The following is a 16,858-nucleotide window of genomic DNA, read 5'->3' as shown; positions in this document are numbered from 1 at the left end:
CAAGAGTACATTAAAATAATATGATAATAATAATAATAATTTAAAGAAAAAAATTATTCTTTGTATATTTATTTAAAAAAGTTATCCTATTTAAACTATTTTACTTTTAGTCTTTAAAAATTTGCAACAATGATTTATATCTAATAGAAAATTTTTAATGAAGTTTCTATTTAAAATAGATGGAAATTTAACTTGACGATTACGCAGGAGAATTCTTTTTAATAATAAATCAGAATAACATTAAAACTTAAATTTAGACACCAAAAATTTTGGTATTGTCATTATATATTGTTATAAACAATGACGGACCCAAGTTAAATGAAGAGGAGCACTTGCCCCCACTAAGTTATAAAAAAATAATAATATTATATAAATTAATATATTTATTTCAATGTAATTATATTTTTGTTTTCACAAAAATTTATAAAATTTTATTTTGAGATTCATATTAAAAATAATTTTTTCATTAAATTTAACGTATAACAATATTTATTTTTGCAGTGTCTAGGGGAGGTCCTGTGATCTCCCATCTCCTTTTTGCAGACGACCTTATCCTTTTTTGCAAAGCGAAGAAATCTCAAGTGCTTCATGTTTTGGACACTATGGCCACCTTTTGTTGAATGAGATGTAATTAGTATTTGAAAATTATAATGAGTAGTAGAATAATTGTTTAAAAGCATAGAAATTGATTTTGATATGTTAAAATATGTATATCTTTTTAGATAATTATTTACGTGATGATTGTAAAATGTAATTTTTTTTAATTACAATATATAATTAAATAGATGTATAAAATCTTTAATCTAATAGTATATTAAAATTAGATTAAAATATTTTAAAAATAAAAGTGTTTACTAATTTTTTTAAAACTTTAGTAATAACTTTAGTAATAACTTTATAGGAGACATTGCAGAGAGAAATAGGATGCATTTACTTTAACATAAATGTAGGTTCGACCTTTGGAATAAGGGTAATCAGGGTCTCATTAATATCCCGGACGTCCAAGGGCCTATTAAAAACTCTTTCAACCAGATTACAAAGGTTGGTTCTCACCCTTTCCCACTTATTCTGATAGAAAATTGCCTAAATCCTATCTTTTTCTGGAGCCTTGAGACTTCCCATAGAGAGTAGAGTGTCCTTTATTTCCATACGAGAGATATTATTGCCAGTACTCAGAAGAACATCTCTATCTAGAAGAGGAAAATTATTTCTCAAGACAAAGGGGTATCTGGAACATTATCGGTATACAACTGGTTATAGAATCTGATCGCCATTCTCTCCAGGGCTGTACGGTCACGCACCCAGCACCCATTATCATCTTGCAAAGCTTCAATCTGATACCTCCTCTTGCGGGCCATGAGCCATGGAAAAAATTTGTTGTTACGGTTTCCGAACTCCAACCAATTACAACAAGATTTTTGGAACCAGAGCAGTTTCTCTTGGGCCAAGATCTACTCATATTCCACCCCAATTTCTCCAGATAAAGATTCGAGTTCATAATGAGACTGTTCTTAATGCCTTGAAGCCTCTTCAAAAATTTTTATTTGCCAAAGACATTATGATTCCAAAGCTTTAACTCTTGCTTAAAATCTTCCATGCAAGTATTCCAAGAGTCTTGAAGATTACATCCCCTGTTAACAACATTATCGAAATCAGGGTGATCCAACCAAGCAGCTAAAAATCTAAAAGATCTCCTTCCTTCATTTGGTGCACCCTGAGAAGTAAGACGCAAAAGGAGAGGAGAATGGTCAAACTTCAGACTCGGTAAATGTTGGATAACTGCCCCTGGAAAGGTGATTTGCCAGTCAAGGTTAGAAATTCCCCTATCAAGCCTTTTCACCAGAGAATATCTTTTCCAAGTATACGGACATCCCGAGTAACCCAGATCCATAAGGCCATAGTAAGATAAGCAGGCATTAAAATTAGGGCAGGCCCTTCCATACCACAACAGAGACTCCCCACTTTGTTCATGATCATTCAAAATAGCGTTAAAATTGCCAATGGGGCACCATGGCAAATTGGCATCCCTGTCAATACTGTGAAGATTCTCCTAGAGAGATTTCCTGAAACCCCTATTAGGACTCCCATACGCGCCTGTTAGAAATCACTGCACCGAATTTCTATCTTCAATCTTCATGTGAACAAATTAGGAGTTATGATTTAGCACATTCACTTTTCAGAAATTCGAATTCCACATACACCAAATCCCTCCCGATTGCCCTCTAGCCTCCACCACAAAACTACCATCTAACCCAAATCTGTTTCTAACCATTTCTCCCCGAACACCACTGATATGGGTCTCCAGCAGGATGATGAAATTCACATCAAACTCCTTTCTAAGATTTCTAATAAGAGCAGAAAAATTTTACCCGCAGCTCCTCTATAGTTCCAAACTACAATATTCATTAGATACTCAAACAGAGAAGACGGCCCTTAAAAACCCAAGAAAAACTTCAAACAGAAGACTGGCTGTTACCCCCTATAGCCCAGAGGCTTCCGCATAGACCATAGGTTCCGTTCCTTTGCCTGACACCTTATGTCCATTCTTGGGTATATCTGGTGCCTTGCTTGAAATTCCACTGCCGTCTTCGACCTCCAGACCAATCGGAGGAGTTCCACCATGCTGAGGGACTTGGTTGAAGAAGGAATTATGGCTCACATGGGTCTCAAGAACTTCCTTGGAGCTCTTCACAAATTGATAGTCTCCCCATTGTTGTTTTGTGGCTTCCCTCATTCTATCCATGATTTTCTTTTTCCACGATCCCCCAAGTAAAATTATTAGAAGAGGAGGATGGAACATTTTTTCTACCTTCTAATGAGACCGCTAAGAAGATAGAACCTTTTTCCACCATTTTTTGTTTGGGCTTGAAGCCCTTTTTTTTAGTATAGGCCAAATTTTCAGGGCAGCAACTTTTTTGGTTTCCTGCGTGTAAGAACCTACTTTAGGTTTTCTTATTATCACCTTTGATCTCTTCAAATTTGTTGGGCGCGTTTGGACTTGGTCAGAAGGCCTAATGGTGCTCCCATAGGTCTTTCGAGGACTTATAACTGGAGCTCAGTCAGAGACCTGATCTTTGGGCCCAGCATACTCTGGCCCTTTCTTTAACGGACTTCTCATAGAGGGCTGATCTGGAACGATACTCTGGAGTCCAATATGCATGGCCCCACTTGGTTGAGAACTTTCCTGCATCTCATCATCCCTTTCCTCATATAGCACATTAAACGGAGAATCTCCCCTACTGAACGTGTTCTTCGTAATGTCTTTACTTTCCTTATTAGGAATGACATTAAAGGTCTAATTCCCTTTTGTCTTTTTCATCAGGATTTTCTCTTGTTTCCTTTTAGGATACCTCTTCACCATCATCCAGGGGCCAAAATAAGGAGGATCATGATTTGCCCGTCGCACGATATGCTCATCATTGTGTTCCTGATTTTCTGGAATTTCCTAATTTACCTTTCACGTGATGGCCGCATCCCTTTTCCTTACCATCGTTAATCTCTCCTTTTCTATGGCCACCTCTACCACTGGTTGATTAGCCTTATGCTCGTCATCTTCACTACATTGTTCAAACTTATGACTAGCGATGGCAATTTTTTTCGACGGGGCGGGTATCCACGGGGATTTACCCGCCGGGAGACAGGCTTGGGGGTCATTTTCTCCCTCCGGGAGCGGGGGATGCACACACACACACACACATATATATATATATGATGGAAATAGAAAACCTAATCCTTAATTTCTCATGTCGCATCTGCCTCACTCCCTCACACTCTCATCAGTTCACTTTCACTCTCACATCCCAACCTAAATTGTGTCTCAAGTATCACCCTCTCTGTCCTTCTTCCTCCTCTTTCCTCCTTTGCCGCTGCTCACCTACTTCCTCTTACTGAGTCGCCGGTGTCGCTCTGTGCTTGCGTGTCACAACGTTGGCACCGCTTGCACCTGCATCGCCGCCTGCACTCTGCGAAGATAAAGCTGCTCTAGCCATGCCTCTACTATCACCAACATATTTAGATCTATCATCACCAACTATGCTTATGCGTCCATCTTCTTCAAGTCTGCCAATCTACCATCATCAATAGCCAATAAGTTGTTTGCATTCTTTTAATTATATAATCATTCAAAAAGTTTTGAATTTTTCTCCAATAATCATCGTCATCATCATCTATGACATATATGTCAATATTATTTTGATTTAAACATATTATTAATGTTTGATTTATATATATATATATATATCTTTTGCGTAGCTTTTATGAATATAATATATGAATATGTTTGATTTTATTATACTGTGAATTGTATTTTGTTGGAAGATGATTTCGAATGGATGGAAATTAGAAACCAATATGATTTAATTATGATGTAATTTAAATTATTTGATTGTTCTATATAATTGTATTATTTCTATTCATAAATTGAAATTGGATTAAAATTTTTATTCAAAAATCTGTGGATAATCCACAAAGACTCCGATCTCCGACGGATACGGAATCCCCATCATCCGTCGTGAAGACGGGACGAGAACAGGGACGAATTATAAGTGGCGAGAACGGAGACATGTCTCCGCCTCTATAGAGATTCGTTGCTATCTCTAGTTATGACCATATTTTTCACAGAAAAAACATGCAAGATTACCTTCATACTCAATATTAAAAGTGCTTCCCAAGAGAGATTCTAAAAACTAATTTCTTAGACAGATCAATCTCGACACAAATTATCGCAAATTTCCCTTTTGAATGTATAAAAATAACTCGATCAATTTTCAACATATTTCCAATGGCAGACCCAACCTTCCTCAAGAAACGGGATTTCAATCAAAAGGTTGGGAATGCGGCTCCATACTACAATCTTTTTCACATAGTTCTCCACCGCTAGAAAAAAACAGTTTCCATCTTGAAACAATTAAATAATGTCCTGCGATCATCTATGATCCTTTCACAAGCGTATGAGAGTAATCTCTATCCATATCAATAACACTAATCCTCTCTTTATGTGGCCACTCTCAATGAAGAGGCTGTTCGATGAAGTCAAGGGCTACTCTCTTTCCTAGCATTCCTTTTATTCAGGAACCGCCTTGCCCTTGTCCTATTTTAAAATGATCAAGATCGGGTCGGTGTTTCCACTTTATTTAACCCCAATTGGTTCAAGAGGAGAGGAAGCCAAGAGAGTAAGAAACTAAGAACCAAGAAAGAAGCCATGAACGTGGGACTCGCTATCTCTGACATGCATACCCCTTCCACCATCCGCTTTCTTTCACCATCTTCTTCCCCTTATCACTCCCTTTTTCCCCTTTACCTTCCCAATAACCACCACCCACGATTTCGCGCCAAATCCTCCCTCGTAATTGAGAAGCAGGACCCACCCACCCTCTCCGTCGTTCAAGCTCCCGCACTGTCCTTGCCGGAACCGGTCTCTCGCCGTCTCATCCTCCTTCGCCATGCCAGGAGTTCCCGTGAAAATCGCTCACTCCGTGGTAACCACACCATTCATGCAACCCAGCCTCCGAAATACAAAGAAAAATTAAAAATTAAAAGATTCGAACAAGTCCCAAAATTCACTCTTTTTTTGAAACGTTTTTCCTTTTATTAGCTCAAAGTTTTAAGCTTTCCATGTTTTCGTGAAGTGGGGGAAGTTCCCATTTAAGAACTGGTATGGAGATGGAAGAAGATTTGTACTGATTCTAGGTTGTAAGAAACGGTGGGGTTCACTGCTTTGTTCAATTTTCAAGCTTTGTTGTAGTTTAAAGTTTCAAACTTTATGGTTTTGTAAAGAGGTGTGGGACATTCCCACTTAAGAATTTGCATCGAAATGACAAAAATTGGGGTTGATTATAGATGGAAGAAATGGTGGGTTTTCTATAATTTGTGCATTTTCAGGTTCCACACTTTTTAGTACCCATGTGAATGATGTATTGTTATGTGATGCTTTGTTATGTGAACATGTTCCAAGTGTGAAGATGTTTTTTCTGCAGATCATGACCGGCCTCTGAGTAAATCTGGCCGTGTGGATGCTGTCAAAGTTTCTCTAAAGCTCCAAGAGTTGGGATGGATTCCTGAACTTATCTTGTGTAGGTTAGGATTGATTTCGTGGCACATTGTTCTTACGAATTGAATTGATTTGACTGTTTAAGAGGTGAGGTATGTGATATGAGCATACCTATTAGATATCAATTGGCAGTTCCTTAGATACTAGTTATAAAGGCTCATACTTTTTTCTTTTCAAATCTATATTATGATTTCAGTTTCTTATCTATATACCCTTAGTGTGTCTAAGACGGTGTCTAAAGATGATGTATAAAATTCATTTCCCTTTTAAGGACCTTATTGCGTTAAAACAGCTTTATGTTAGCAAGGATTTTTGAGGTTTTGTATTGATTTTTGATTTTGTGCTGTGGCAGTGATGCGGCACGGACTAAGGAGACACTCAAAATAATGCAGGAGCAAGTGCAGGAACTGGTGGAAGCCGAGATTCATTTTTTTCCTAGTTTCTATTCGATTGCAGCCATGGATGGACAGACAGCAGAGCACCTTCAAAAGATTATTTGTAGATATTCAAAGGATGAGATTCTTACTGTCATGTGAGTATCGGCAAATTTCAGCCTTTTCAGGGTGATATCTATAACTTATTCGTGCCTTATTGTCAAGGTAGAGGCTGATGATTCTGTCCTCATCAGAATTATGCCTCTCATCTCTTTGTTGCTTGTACACGAACAATTTACAGACACAAACGACGCTGATATAGCTATTACAGTATCAATGTTTCAGATGATGTTATACTAAATGCATTTACTACAATTGAGAAAACACATTTTGGCCCCAAACATGGATAGCCAGTGGGATCCACATTTCAATTTTTACACTTTCTAAACTTTTTATGTTGAGAGTTTCCAACTTTTCATGCTGTGGATTGAAATGCATGTTGTTTCACTCAAGATGACGATTGAGTTTTGTCTGAAATTCTCCATGTGCAGCATGTGGTGGTTTCCAAGAATTGTCTAGGAGCCCTTATTCGTGCTAATATCTTTTCATTCGCATTTTGAGAAACTAAGTTTGATAGTTGGAAAGTACTCTTCACAGGATCTGATTGATATTTAATCATTTGCTGGTATTCAGGTGCATGGGACATAATAGGGGGTGGGAAGAGGCGGCCTCGATGTTTTCTGGGGCCTCTATAGAATTGAAAACATGCAATGCTGCACTGCTGGAAGCTGCTGGAAAATCTTGGGAAGAGGTTAGCTTTTGTTACCTTGCACAATTGACTACTGTATATTTTCATTCAAGACTATTGGCTTTCTCTATATGTTTATTATGTGTTATATATTGTTAAGTTTAGATGTTCTACTGACATATTTTATGGATCTAGTGCAACAATTAACTTTAAAATGTTCTTGTAGGAGTTTATGTTTGGTAGGTGGTTATAAATTCTTTTTCCAATGTTAAAGTCTCACGTCGAATACTTGATTAATGAATTGGCAACATTTTTCTGCCACTTTGAATTTTTGTTGCTAATGACCATCACTCCCTGAAAGTTTTATAACCCTTTGTTTCTCCTCAAGGCTACATTTGTTGTATAATTTATCAATGGTGTTGTAGCATATTAGTCTGATTCATGCATGTGTCATGTGTGAATAGAGAATGAGTTCAAATCTTAGTAGTGTTTTATTTGGCCTTTTGGATTTTAACTACTCGATCGAATTAAGGCTTTTGTTTAATATTAATTATTTAGTTTATCCTGACATAATATCTTACAGGCATTTGCTGCGGCGGGATTTGGCGGGTGGAAGCTTCATGGCATAGTAAAGCCAAGTAGCTAGCTAGTTAAGCATTTCCATTGAGAGTTAATGCAAAAAAAGAAAAATTTATGCGCAGAAGTGGAAGTTCGAAGCATCACGAGTTCTTTCTGAAACCGAAAAGCACAGTTTCAGCAGTGCAAAGAGTTGATTATGACTTTAGAAATCATGCTGGAAGGAAAATGGAAAATGAGGGAAAGATTTTCAGTTGCAAATGAGTTGCTTCCAAGATGAGTCAAGATATAAGTATGGCTGAGGATACAGAACACAGAATCTCAGTCCCTTCAAATGCTGCTGCTTAATGTATATAGCATAAAGTTCATTGAAGTGAACTCATGCTGCTTACTGGTTGATTCAAGTTGAACACAACATCAAATAAAAATTGTTATGTAAATTATGTGCTGCCATCATATTATACCTCTTCCCCCTTAGTCCTCATTCTTTAATTAAAGTGAAAGTTTGTTTGATCAAGCCTCAGCTTGAATTCAGTACAAGTCCTTGAAAATAATTGCTTGTGCAGATTTCCCCTTGCATTATAACTTTGATTGTAATTCTACCGACTAAAGAAGAGTTTAGTGGTATGGTGTTCATAAAAAAATGTGCACACCATCAAATCAGAATTTATGTATGTGTTCTTAGGTTGATATTGATTTACTATACAGTGTTACAACGTTTAGAAAATCCACTTTCAAAAGTCAATTTTGATAAAGCTATTTTCGAAAGATAAAATCTTTACCAAACCAAATCTTTATTTGGTTTAAGTGAATTAAATAACTTAAATATTTGTGCAAATATTTTCTTAAGACTAGAGAGAATTCTGTGTATTTTATCCAAATTGAATATTGGATATTGAACCAAAAAAGTTGGAAAAAGAATATCCTTTTCAGCCATGAAACATAAGTTTGGATACAAATTTGCAAACTTTTTTCTCCACCAATGACACAAAGAAGAAACAGAATGTCAGAATCTCAATGAGAACCCAATCAAATTTCAATTTTGTTACGTCTATATCCTTTATAATACATAATTTTTTTTTAATTAAAAACAATTTAAATATATAATTAATTAATAATAATGGTATTTTTATACAGATATCAGGAATGTTTAGTATAGGAATAATATTTTAAAAAAATATTTTAAAAAATTTTGACAAAAAAATAAATAAACATTACTTGCAAGAACAGAGAGAGAGAGAGAAAAGAGTCCAAACATTCTCTTCATCCGTCTTTCGTCTTCTCTAAGTTTATCAATCTTGTACGATTTCTTCTACTCAACACCAACACCAACAACAACAACACACTTAGGGTTCTTCCATGGCGTCGCTAGGAACCCCGCTTTCCCAATTTCAATCCCTTTCTTGCACCAAATCCTGCATCCGGCTCCCCTCACCTGCTCTCCCTCTTCAATTCCGACGGAGATCATCGCCGGCGCTCCGGGGCATGCCGATGAAGGCGGTTGTTGTTGTGTCTGCAACGACGGCGGCGGAGACGTCCAACAAGAAGCGGTACCCTGGGGAGTCGAAGGGGTTTGTGGAGGAGATGAGGTTTGTGGCGATGAAGCTACACACGAGGGATCAGGCTAAGGAGGGCGAGAAGCCCGTCACGGAGCCCGAGGAAAAGCCCGTCGCTAAGTGGGAACCAACCGTTGATGGCTACCTTAGGTTCCTTGTTGATAGCAAGTTGGTTTACGACACTCTCGAGAAGATCATCGATGAAGCTCCTTATCCTTCATGTTAGTAACTAACTAACTGAATCTGTTATGCTTACCTAACTTAAGCATCGTTTTGCGTGCGTGGGTTGTTACAATTACACCCATTATCCATACGCATATCTATGAGTAGTTTTCAATGCTCTTGGAGCGCGAATTAAATGTGCTCCTGAAACCAACTTGAGTTTGTCGAGTAGTTAGCTTATTCGTCAGCTTAAGCAAATGTGGGGTTCGAATCCCACCTTTGCATACAGCAGCCTATTGGCCATTGCCAAATTCTTAGATGGAGCCCCAATCCGAGACGGATTAGTCCTTGGCCTGGATTGGGGGATACCGTGAGAAACAAAAAAAAATAGGTGCTCCGGAAGCATGCAATAATTGAGCTTAGGTAAACTTAAATCATATTAATTGGTGACTTAACCGTGAAAATGAGTAAACTTGAGAGATTAATAACCGGGGTGTTTTGTTTGGAGTATCAACAACTAAGGTTTTGGTGTTTCTTGGCATGTATGTAATAATGGCAGTAATAACATATCTCATTCTTAACCTGTAGATGCTGAATTCAGAAATACAGGACTCGAAAGGTCTGCGAGTTTGGCGAAAGATTTGGAGTGGTTTAAGGAGCAAGGCTATACCATTCCTGAACCTTCCTCTCCTGGCCGTAGTTATGCCGAGTATCTTATTGAGTTGTCGCAGAAGGATCCACAGGCTTTCATTTGCCACTTTTACAATATCTACTTTGCCCATACAGCTGGTGGTCGAATGATTGGGAGAAAGGTACCACTCTCAAAGTCTTGTGTGCAAAAAAGGTTAAATCAGATTGTTTGTTAATTGTTAGAGTGCCTGATGATGCATATGTAGCTATCCCAGCTTCGGTTTCTGTCATGTTACATTTTTCCAAGTTGTGTTCTGTTAGTGTTAGTTAAGTGTTAGTAATTTCTGTTAGTAGCAGCTAAAAGTTACTGAAGTGCAGCCTATATATATTCATCTGTATCTTGTAGGCCACAGAAGCCTGATATTCATTTGTTCAGATGCAGATATATTTTGGCGTATATGGGTCTAGCCTATGCTTGATACTAGCTATATAGAGTAGTGGGTGCCCTCCAATATGCCACTACTATGTGTCATAAAATCTTTTAGCATGTTATTTCATTCAAAATTCTATGGAGAATCATTAGAAAGCTATAAAATGCATCCTGAGATATTTGGCTACAACTTTTGCTCATGGTTTACATCAATAAAAGGATGCTTTTCTCAATTTATGGGGGTTTAGTGATGTCAATTGGACTATCGATCTTAATGATATGCACTTCATGTGTCTTGTTTTACCCCAAATTTTATAGAGGCAGAATTATAGGAATCTGGCTTCTATTTCTGTCTTTTCGCTCGCTTAGTAACACCTATCTTCTGTTACAGTTAAGTTAGTTAACTGCTGTTATTGTTAGTAGCTGTTAAAGGCAAGTATACAAGACAGCTTATATTATTGATCTGTGATCTACTGAACTTATGAGATTCATATTACTTTGCAAATCCGTATACTTTGGAAAAATTTAGTCAAGTCCCTGGTCATCATCCTTTTCCATAATCATTCTCTTACCGCATTTTAATTTTAACAGGTTGCTGAAATGTTGTTAAACAAAAAGGAGCTGGAGTTTTATAAATGGGATGGTGACCTTTCCCAGTTGTTGCAGAATGTGAGGGACAAGTTGAATAAAGTTGCCGAAGTATGTTTCTAGGTTTCCCGAACTTTTAACTTGTCATTTGCTTTAGAATCTCTGAGGAATAAGCAATATCTTGATTTCTTTTGTGGCTTTATTTCTAAGGAACAAGTGATATATGTTATAGCTTTAAGATTTTGTGAGATAGCATGATGAATATACTATCGTTTGTTGTTTCACCAGGAATGGACTCGGGAAGAGAAGAACCACTGTCTTGAAGAAACAGAAAAATCGTTCAAGTTCTCAGGAGAGATTCTCCGTTTAATTCTTTCATGATCATGATAATACATGCTCTATTATATGGTTTATTTACAAGCATTAAAGTGCATGGCGCAAGTCAAGAATATTGCAATATGTGTATATATGTTTTAATTTTAAGTTCAAGATGCAATAGACTGAATGTTGATTCCCAGATATAAAAAAGTTAACTTCCTAAACATTTCTTCGGTTCCGAATTTGCATTATTTTTCCAAGGGAAGTGTTCAAGGGGATCAAACCTGTTGGCTACTTTCTGAGTTACTAAGATATATTTGAAGGTTATTGAATCTGTTTGGTGAGAATGGATAGTGTTGCTTCCATTTTGATAATGACACTTTATTTCTATTGAGTTTTACATGAATATGATAACCAATAATATAAAAAAAAAGTCATTATTACAAAGTGACATTATCAAAATAGGAGTAACAATATCCACTCTCCTCAATGATTGGCACAAATAGAAACAAGTACCATTATCAAGAGAAAGAAAAGAGAGTTCTAAGTGGCTAAAAGAACACTAGAGTGACTGAAATTCTGGTTTCTTTTCTTGTATGTTTTCCAATGTAGTGTCCTGAGTGTATGACATAGAAGTTCACCTGAAGTTCATGATATTAGTTGCTTGCAAGTAAAACTGTAAAAGCTTGATTGTAGTTCTAGTGACATGAGCATACTGGTATGTTGTTTGATTATTTCATACAAGAAATGTTTTTTGCACATAACATCCCTGAGATACACTCATCTACCCCTAGATGGGGTGGTGGGACTTGCATTTGGAGTGAGTTTGGATTTCTATTCAATGATTGATAAGAGATAAGATGTTCTATTTTATGTATATTTGTTCTAGTCTTTTATCACTTGTTTTTAATCACAATGCCGAAATTTTCAATTATTTTTGCATAATGGCTCATAGATGGAAAATTTCGCGTTTAGAGCAACCAAAAGTCCAAAACAAAAGAATTATTTTCATGGCTACCTGTAACTTTTGGCTTAATTTAAAGGCTATTCATGTGTTGGATTTGAACTCTGATAGCGAAATGCTTCTAAAAAGTAAAGTATCATTTTTTTCCCTAACGTTTGGGGTAAGTCCCAAAATTGTTCCTAACATTTTAATCGTCCTATTTAAATTCCTAACGTTTTAAAATTGACTCAATGTTGTCTTGCCGTTAGGGATTCGTTAACAGAATTGACGGCGAGACAAAATTGAGACGATTTTAAAACGTTAGGGACTTAAATATGACAAAAATGTTAGGGATAAAAATGATACATAAAAATAAATTTTAATTTAATTTTATCTTTTAATAATATTAATTTTTTACTGTGCATAATATTCAATTATTTTTTAATTACATCTAAATAAATTATACTTAATCACGTTACTTTCATTTTAAATAAATTTATTTTTTTTATAATTTTAAAAAATTTTGATACATTAGAGACAAAAGGTATAATTTATATTTTATTATATATATATATATATATTATTTTTTTCTTTTCTACAAGTTTATATACTAGTCATTATACAAACATTTCATGATAACTAAAAATCTTTAAGAATAAAATTAAAAAAAATAATTTATTTAAAATGAAAGTAATATGATTAAGTGTAATTTACTTAGATGTGATTAAAAAATAATTGAATACTATGTATAGTAAAAAATTGATATTATTGAAGGATAAAATTAAAATTTATTTTTATGTATCATTTTTGTCCTCAATGTTTTCGTCCTATTTAAGCTCCTAACGTTTCAAAATCATCTCAATTTTGTCTCGCCGTCAATTCTGTTAACGGATTCTTAACGGCAGGACAACATTGAGGCTATGTTTGGTTAGAAGAAAAGAAATAGAGAGGAAAGAAATAGAAAGGAAAGAAAGAAAAGGAAAGAAATTGAGTGGATTTTTATTTTTTTTAGATGTGTTTGGATGAAAGGAAAATAAGAAGGAAAGAAATGGTATAAAAAGACAATTTTACTCTTATATTATAAAATATATTGAAAAAAAATAAAGGGATAATATTAAAAATAGAGAGAGATAAATAGTTTTCTCTCCATTGTTGGAGAGAAAGAAAATTGGTGAGTCCCACCAATATTTTTCCATTCATTTTCCTTCCTCTCCCATTTCTCTCCTCAACCAAACAAAAGAAAATAACTATTTTCCTTTCAATTTCTTTCCCTTCCTTTTCTTTTCTCCCATTTTTACCTCAAACAAACACACCATGAGTCACAACTTTGGGACTTACCCCCAACGTTGGGGAAAAAACAATACTTTACTCCTTCTAAAATAACAACTTATAAATAATAAATATTAGCTTGAATTACTATTTTAGTATATAAAAATAAAAGTTTAATTTTAATACATTAAGAAGTTTTTATACAATAATGAAATACATTTTTTTTTTACAATTGTGTAAAATTGTTTGACAATGAGTGCACTAAAATTAAATTCTCGAAAATAATGTTGTCACAATTTGTTTTCACGAAAAATATCATCTCATAAGTCATAATTTCCAAAAGATAAATCACTTCTCTAAATGTCAAATAATGAAAAATGGTCATTTTATATTATTACACACCAATTTATTACATTTGTTAAGTGTATGCACTACCATTTGTTCCTGCAACATAAAATGCGTGTTATAACTAACTTAGGTTGGTCGAGTGGTCAACTCACTCGTTTATTTAAGCAAGTGTTGGGTGTTTGAATTTCGTCTTGTGCATGCAGCAATTCATTGGCCAGCAGCAGACCCTTAAATAAAACTCAGATTCGCGACGTATTAATCCTTGACCTGTCGAGTTGGGGATACCGTGGAAAACCAAAAAAATAAAATAAAATGTGTTATGAAAATTTATCATTAACTGTTAGTCAACGGACGTTGAAGTTTACAATATACAACTTAGAGATTTGTGTAAAAAACCTACCCTAACTAACTAAAAGGTATGTACTGTGTACATCTTATCCCAAATTGAATTTTAGATAATGTACAAAAAAATATTGAAAGAAAAGAATATTAGAATGATCACGCAACTTGTGCATGTGCCTCCTATGAACCTTTCTAAATTAAAGAGAAACATAGGGTGGATAAAACATAAAAGAAATAATTCCCATGCAATTTTGTAAACTTTTTTCAACCAATGACACAAAGATACAGAATCTCACCGTGAATCTAATTTAAAATTATATTTAAAAATTCCCAAAATTAAAAAAAAAAATTAACTACTTGTAAAAACAGAAAGAATGAGGAGACGACAAATTTTAAGGTTTTAAAAAAAAAATTAAAATCCAGCTGGCTGATTCAGCTGTTGTCTCTGCCCAAACGTTCTCTTCCTCTGTCTTTCATCTCTTTTTCCTTCATTTTCTCATCGTTTTTCAATCTCCTATGATTTCTCTTACTCTGTGAAAATTCAAAGGGACAAAACAAGAACAACACAAAAGCAACAACAAAGGCTCTTCCTTGAAAATTCCATTTGAATTTGGCTTTGTTTAATTTCTTCAAACGCAGCATTGTATTTTGATTCTGCGTCAGGGGAGGGTCCTACATTATCATCATAGATACCCTCTTTTTCATTCTGGTAAAGTTGTTTCCTTTTTCATGTTATCTTTCCATTCCCCAAGTTCCTTGTTCCATTTGTTGCTAAAATGTGATTCATTTGCCATGTGCATTGTTCAAATGTGGCATTTTTATTGTTATCAAAGAAAAAAGGTGGGTGGATTTTGAATGTGGGATCTGAATTGGGATGTTAATGCCCAAATTATTGCTTTGTGTGCTTTAACCGTTTATTACTGTATTTATTTGTTTGCTTTAAAAATTGTTTCTCATTTAGGAATTGTTTAACGGAATTCAAGTGTGAAAAGTTTTGACTTTTAAATAAAGTAACTTCATGTTAAGAATTGCAAATTGCTAGCTTAACGGATTTGAAAGGGACAACTTTTTTGCTTAGATTGAAAATTACTAGCTTATTGCTCCTTTTCTATGGTTTATCTAGATGAAGCCTTTGTAAAGTTTTTGTGCCATTTATTTATTTATTTTACAGGAATTGAACATTTCATGGGTTGTGTTGGAAAAAGGTGTCCTTAATTAATATTTTGCAGCCAAATTTCATGAGCATGTTCTTTCTATCCTGGGAGGATTTTGAGGCTAAGGGGAAGAATGAATGACCTTCTCAGAGACTCCGCTCTACTTGTAATCCCGTGAAGCGGAGCTTCTCTGAGTTACATGCTGAAACAAGATGATTGACCAATTCATCAATTTCGTTATTCGTCCTCCCAGGTATATAGCCTCTTTGGGAATTAGTATATTTAGATTCCAAACTTGTAAAGTATATTGGTTCTGAGTGGCACTGTGTTCTGAGTGACTAATTAAGTCTTCAAGCTAAAGAGGTTTTTCTATTCATGGTAATTGAATTTAATTTGAACTGTATTGAATTCAGCTGAACATGTTTCAATCATCTTACAGAACCACGAGACAATTTTCATCGAAGACTTCAATTATTCTGAAATTAGTCTCTTTTGTGAAACTTATGCAAATGACTAAGGGCACCATTTTTCACTGCTCAATTTTGCATTATTATTTTTCAAGACTGTCGATTATAGTTTCAGTGTATCTGCTTTGCCACATGTGCAGGGCTGAGTATGATCCAGAACAGTACCTGTGGGAAAAGGAATTCACCCTTGCCGGAAGAACATACATAAGGCAGGATTTGGAGGCGAGTATGGACATATTTTGTTGTATACTATTGTTGTCTATTCTTAGAAACTAATTAATGTTTGAAACATTAGATTGAAATCTTAGTTATCTTATATATTTATTTGTAATCTTGCAGCTAAAGAACTCAAGAGGTTATACCTTGCAGTGTAGCCATTATCTCCCTTCACCATTCCCTGAAAATGCTTCTCTTCCTTGTGTTATATATTGCCATGGAAATAGGTATTTTAATCTTTATGGACACAGACAGCTATTGCAGCTTGAAACAGGTTTATATGGTTCTGGTTCTGAATGATACATTTGTTCCATTCTCCTTTTTGATATGTGTATTTGTGTACAAATGATGCAGTGGTTGTAGAGCAGATGCCAATGAAGCTGTCGTCGTTCTTCTTCCATCAAATATTACTGTTTTTACTCTCGACTTCTCAGGGTCAGGCTTATCTGAAGGAGATTATGTAAGCCTTGGTTGGCATGAAGTAAGTAACCTCTTAAAGAATATGTTTTATTCGTTGAATTGGTTTGAATCCATTTACATTAGCTTCTGCATATTACATACTCTATGAAACTAACAATACAACACATTTATAAAGACCCTCATGATCAATTTTGCGGTTTTAATTTTGCTTTAATTTTTTGTGTATGTGTGCCAATTTTGATGTTTAGTCTTGATCTGTTGTATATAA

General features: G+C 35.2%; 3 protein-coding genes across 4 annotated transcripts in view; all 3 read left to right on the top strand.

Moving 5' to 3' along the window:
• The first annotated feature begins 4,805 nt into the window (after positions 1-4,805).
• Positions 4,806-8,187, top strand: LOC107483063 (uncharacterized protein At3g52155, chloroplastic). 2 transcript variants are annotated; one of them, XM_016103666.3, is made up of 5 exons: positions 4,806-5,477; positions 5,976-6,075; positions 6,402-6,581; positions 7,117-7,234; positions 7,755-8,187. In XM_016103666.3, the coding sequence occupies exons 1-5, from the start codon at positions 5,201-5,203 to the stop codon at positions 7,815-7,817; spliced, it is 738 nt and encodes a 245-aa protein (XP_015959152.1). In that variant the 5' UTR covers positions 4,806-5,200; the 3' UTR covers positions 7,818-8,187. The 2 variants fall into 2 exon arrangements, with proteins under 2 accessions (XP_015959152.1, XP_052115884.1); XM_052259924.1 differs by having other exon boundaries at positions 5,344-5,850; positions 5,954-6,075.
• A 772-nt stretch (positions 8,188-8,959) lies between these two features.
• Positions 8,960-11,655, top strand: LOC107483062 (heme oxygenase 1, chloroplastic). The gene is made up of 4 exons (XM_016103665.3): positions 8,960-9,524; positions 10,054-10,277; positions 11,117-11,224; positions 11,402-11,655. Exons 1-4 carry the CDS (start codon positions 9,107-9,109, stop codon positions 11,492-11,494), a joined length of 843 nt encoding a protein of 280 aa, XP_015959151.1. The 5' UTR covers positions 8,960-9,106; the 3' UTR covers positions 11,495-11,655.
• Positions 11,656-15,684: 4,029 nt separating this feature from the next.
• LOC107483061 (uncharacterized) overlaps positions 15,685-16,858 on the top strand; it is a 4,335-nt gene continuing 3,161 nt past the window's right edge. The window contains exons 1-4 of the mRNA XM_016103664.3: positions 15,685-15,740; positions 16,095-16,176; positions 16,294-16,397; positions 16,525-16,651. Of these exons, the coding sequence (XP_015959150.1) occupies positions 15,700-15,740; positions 16,095-16,176; positions 16,294-16,397; positions 16,525-16,651 (354 nt within the window). The 5' untranslated portion in view covers positions 15,685-15,699. The remainder of the gene's footprint in view (positions 15,741-16,094; positions 16,177-16,293; positions 16,398-16,524; positions 16,652-16,858) is intronic.

Source organism: Arachis duranensis, chromosome 4 (assembly GCF_000817695.3).
Source record: "Arachis duranensis cultivar V14167 chromosome 4, aradu.V14167.gnm2.J7QH, whole genome shotgun sequence".
In the NCBI taxonomy this organism is placed as follows: Eukaryota; Viridiplantae; Streptophyta; class Magnoliopsida; order Fabales; family Fabaceae; genus Arachis; species Arachis duranensis.
This window is presented reverse-complemented; position numbering and strand designations above follow the sequence as displayed.

Coding starts and splice junctions, on each gene's coding strand:
- LOC107483062 (XM_016103665.3), top strand. CDS start 9,107: ATGGCGTCGCTAGGAACCCCGCTTTCCCAATTTCAATCCCTTTCTTGC. Junction 9,525..10,053: donor TGAAGCTCCTTATCCTTCAT/GTTAGTAACTAA, acceptor CTTAACCTGTAG/ATGCTGAATTCAGAAATACA. Junction 11,225..11,401: donor AGTTGAATAAAGTTGCCGAA/GTATGTTTCTAG, acceptor TTGTTTCACCAG/GAATGGACTCGGGAAGAGAA.
- LOC107483063 (XM_016103666.3), top strand. CDS start 5,201: ATGAACGTGGGACTCGCTATCTCTGACATGCATACCCCTTCCACCATC. Junction 6,582..7,116: donor GATGAGATTCTTACTGTCAT/GTGAGTATCGGC, acceptor GCTGGTATTCAG/GTGCATGGGACATAATAGGG. Junction 7,235..7,754: donor CTGGAAAATCTTGGGAAGAG/GTTAGCTTTTGT, acceptor AATATCTTACAG/GCATTTGCTGCGGCGGGATT.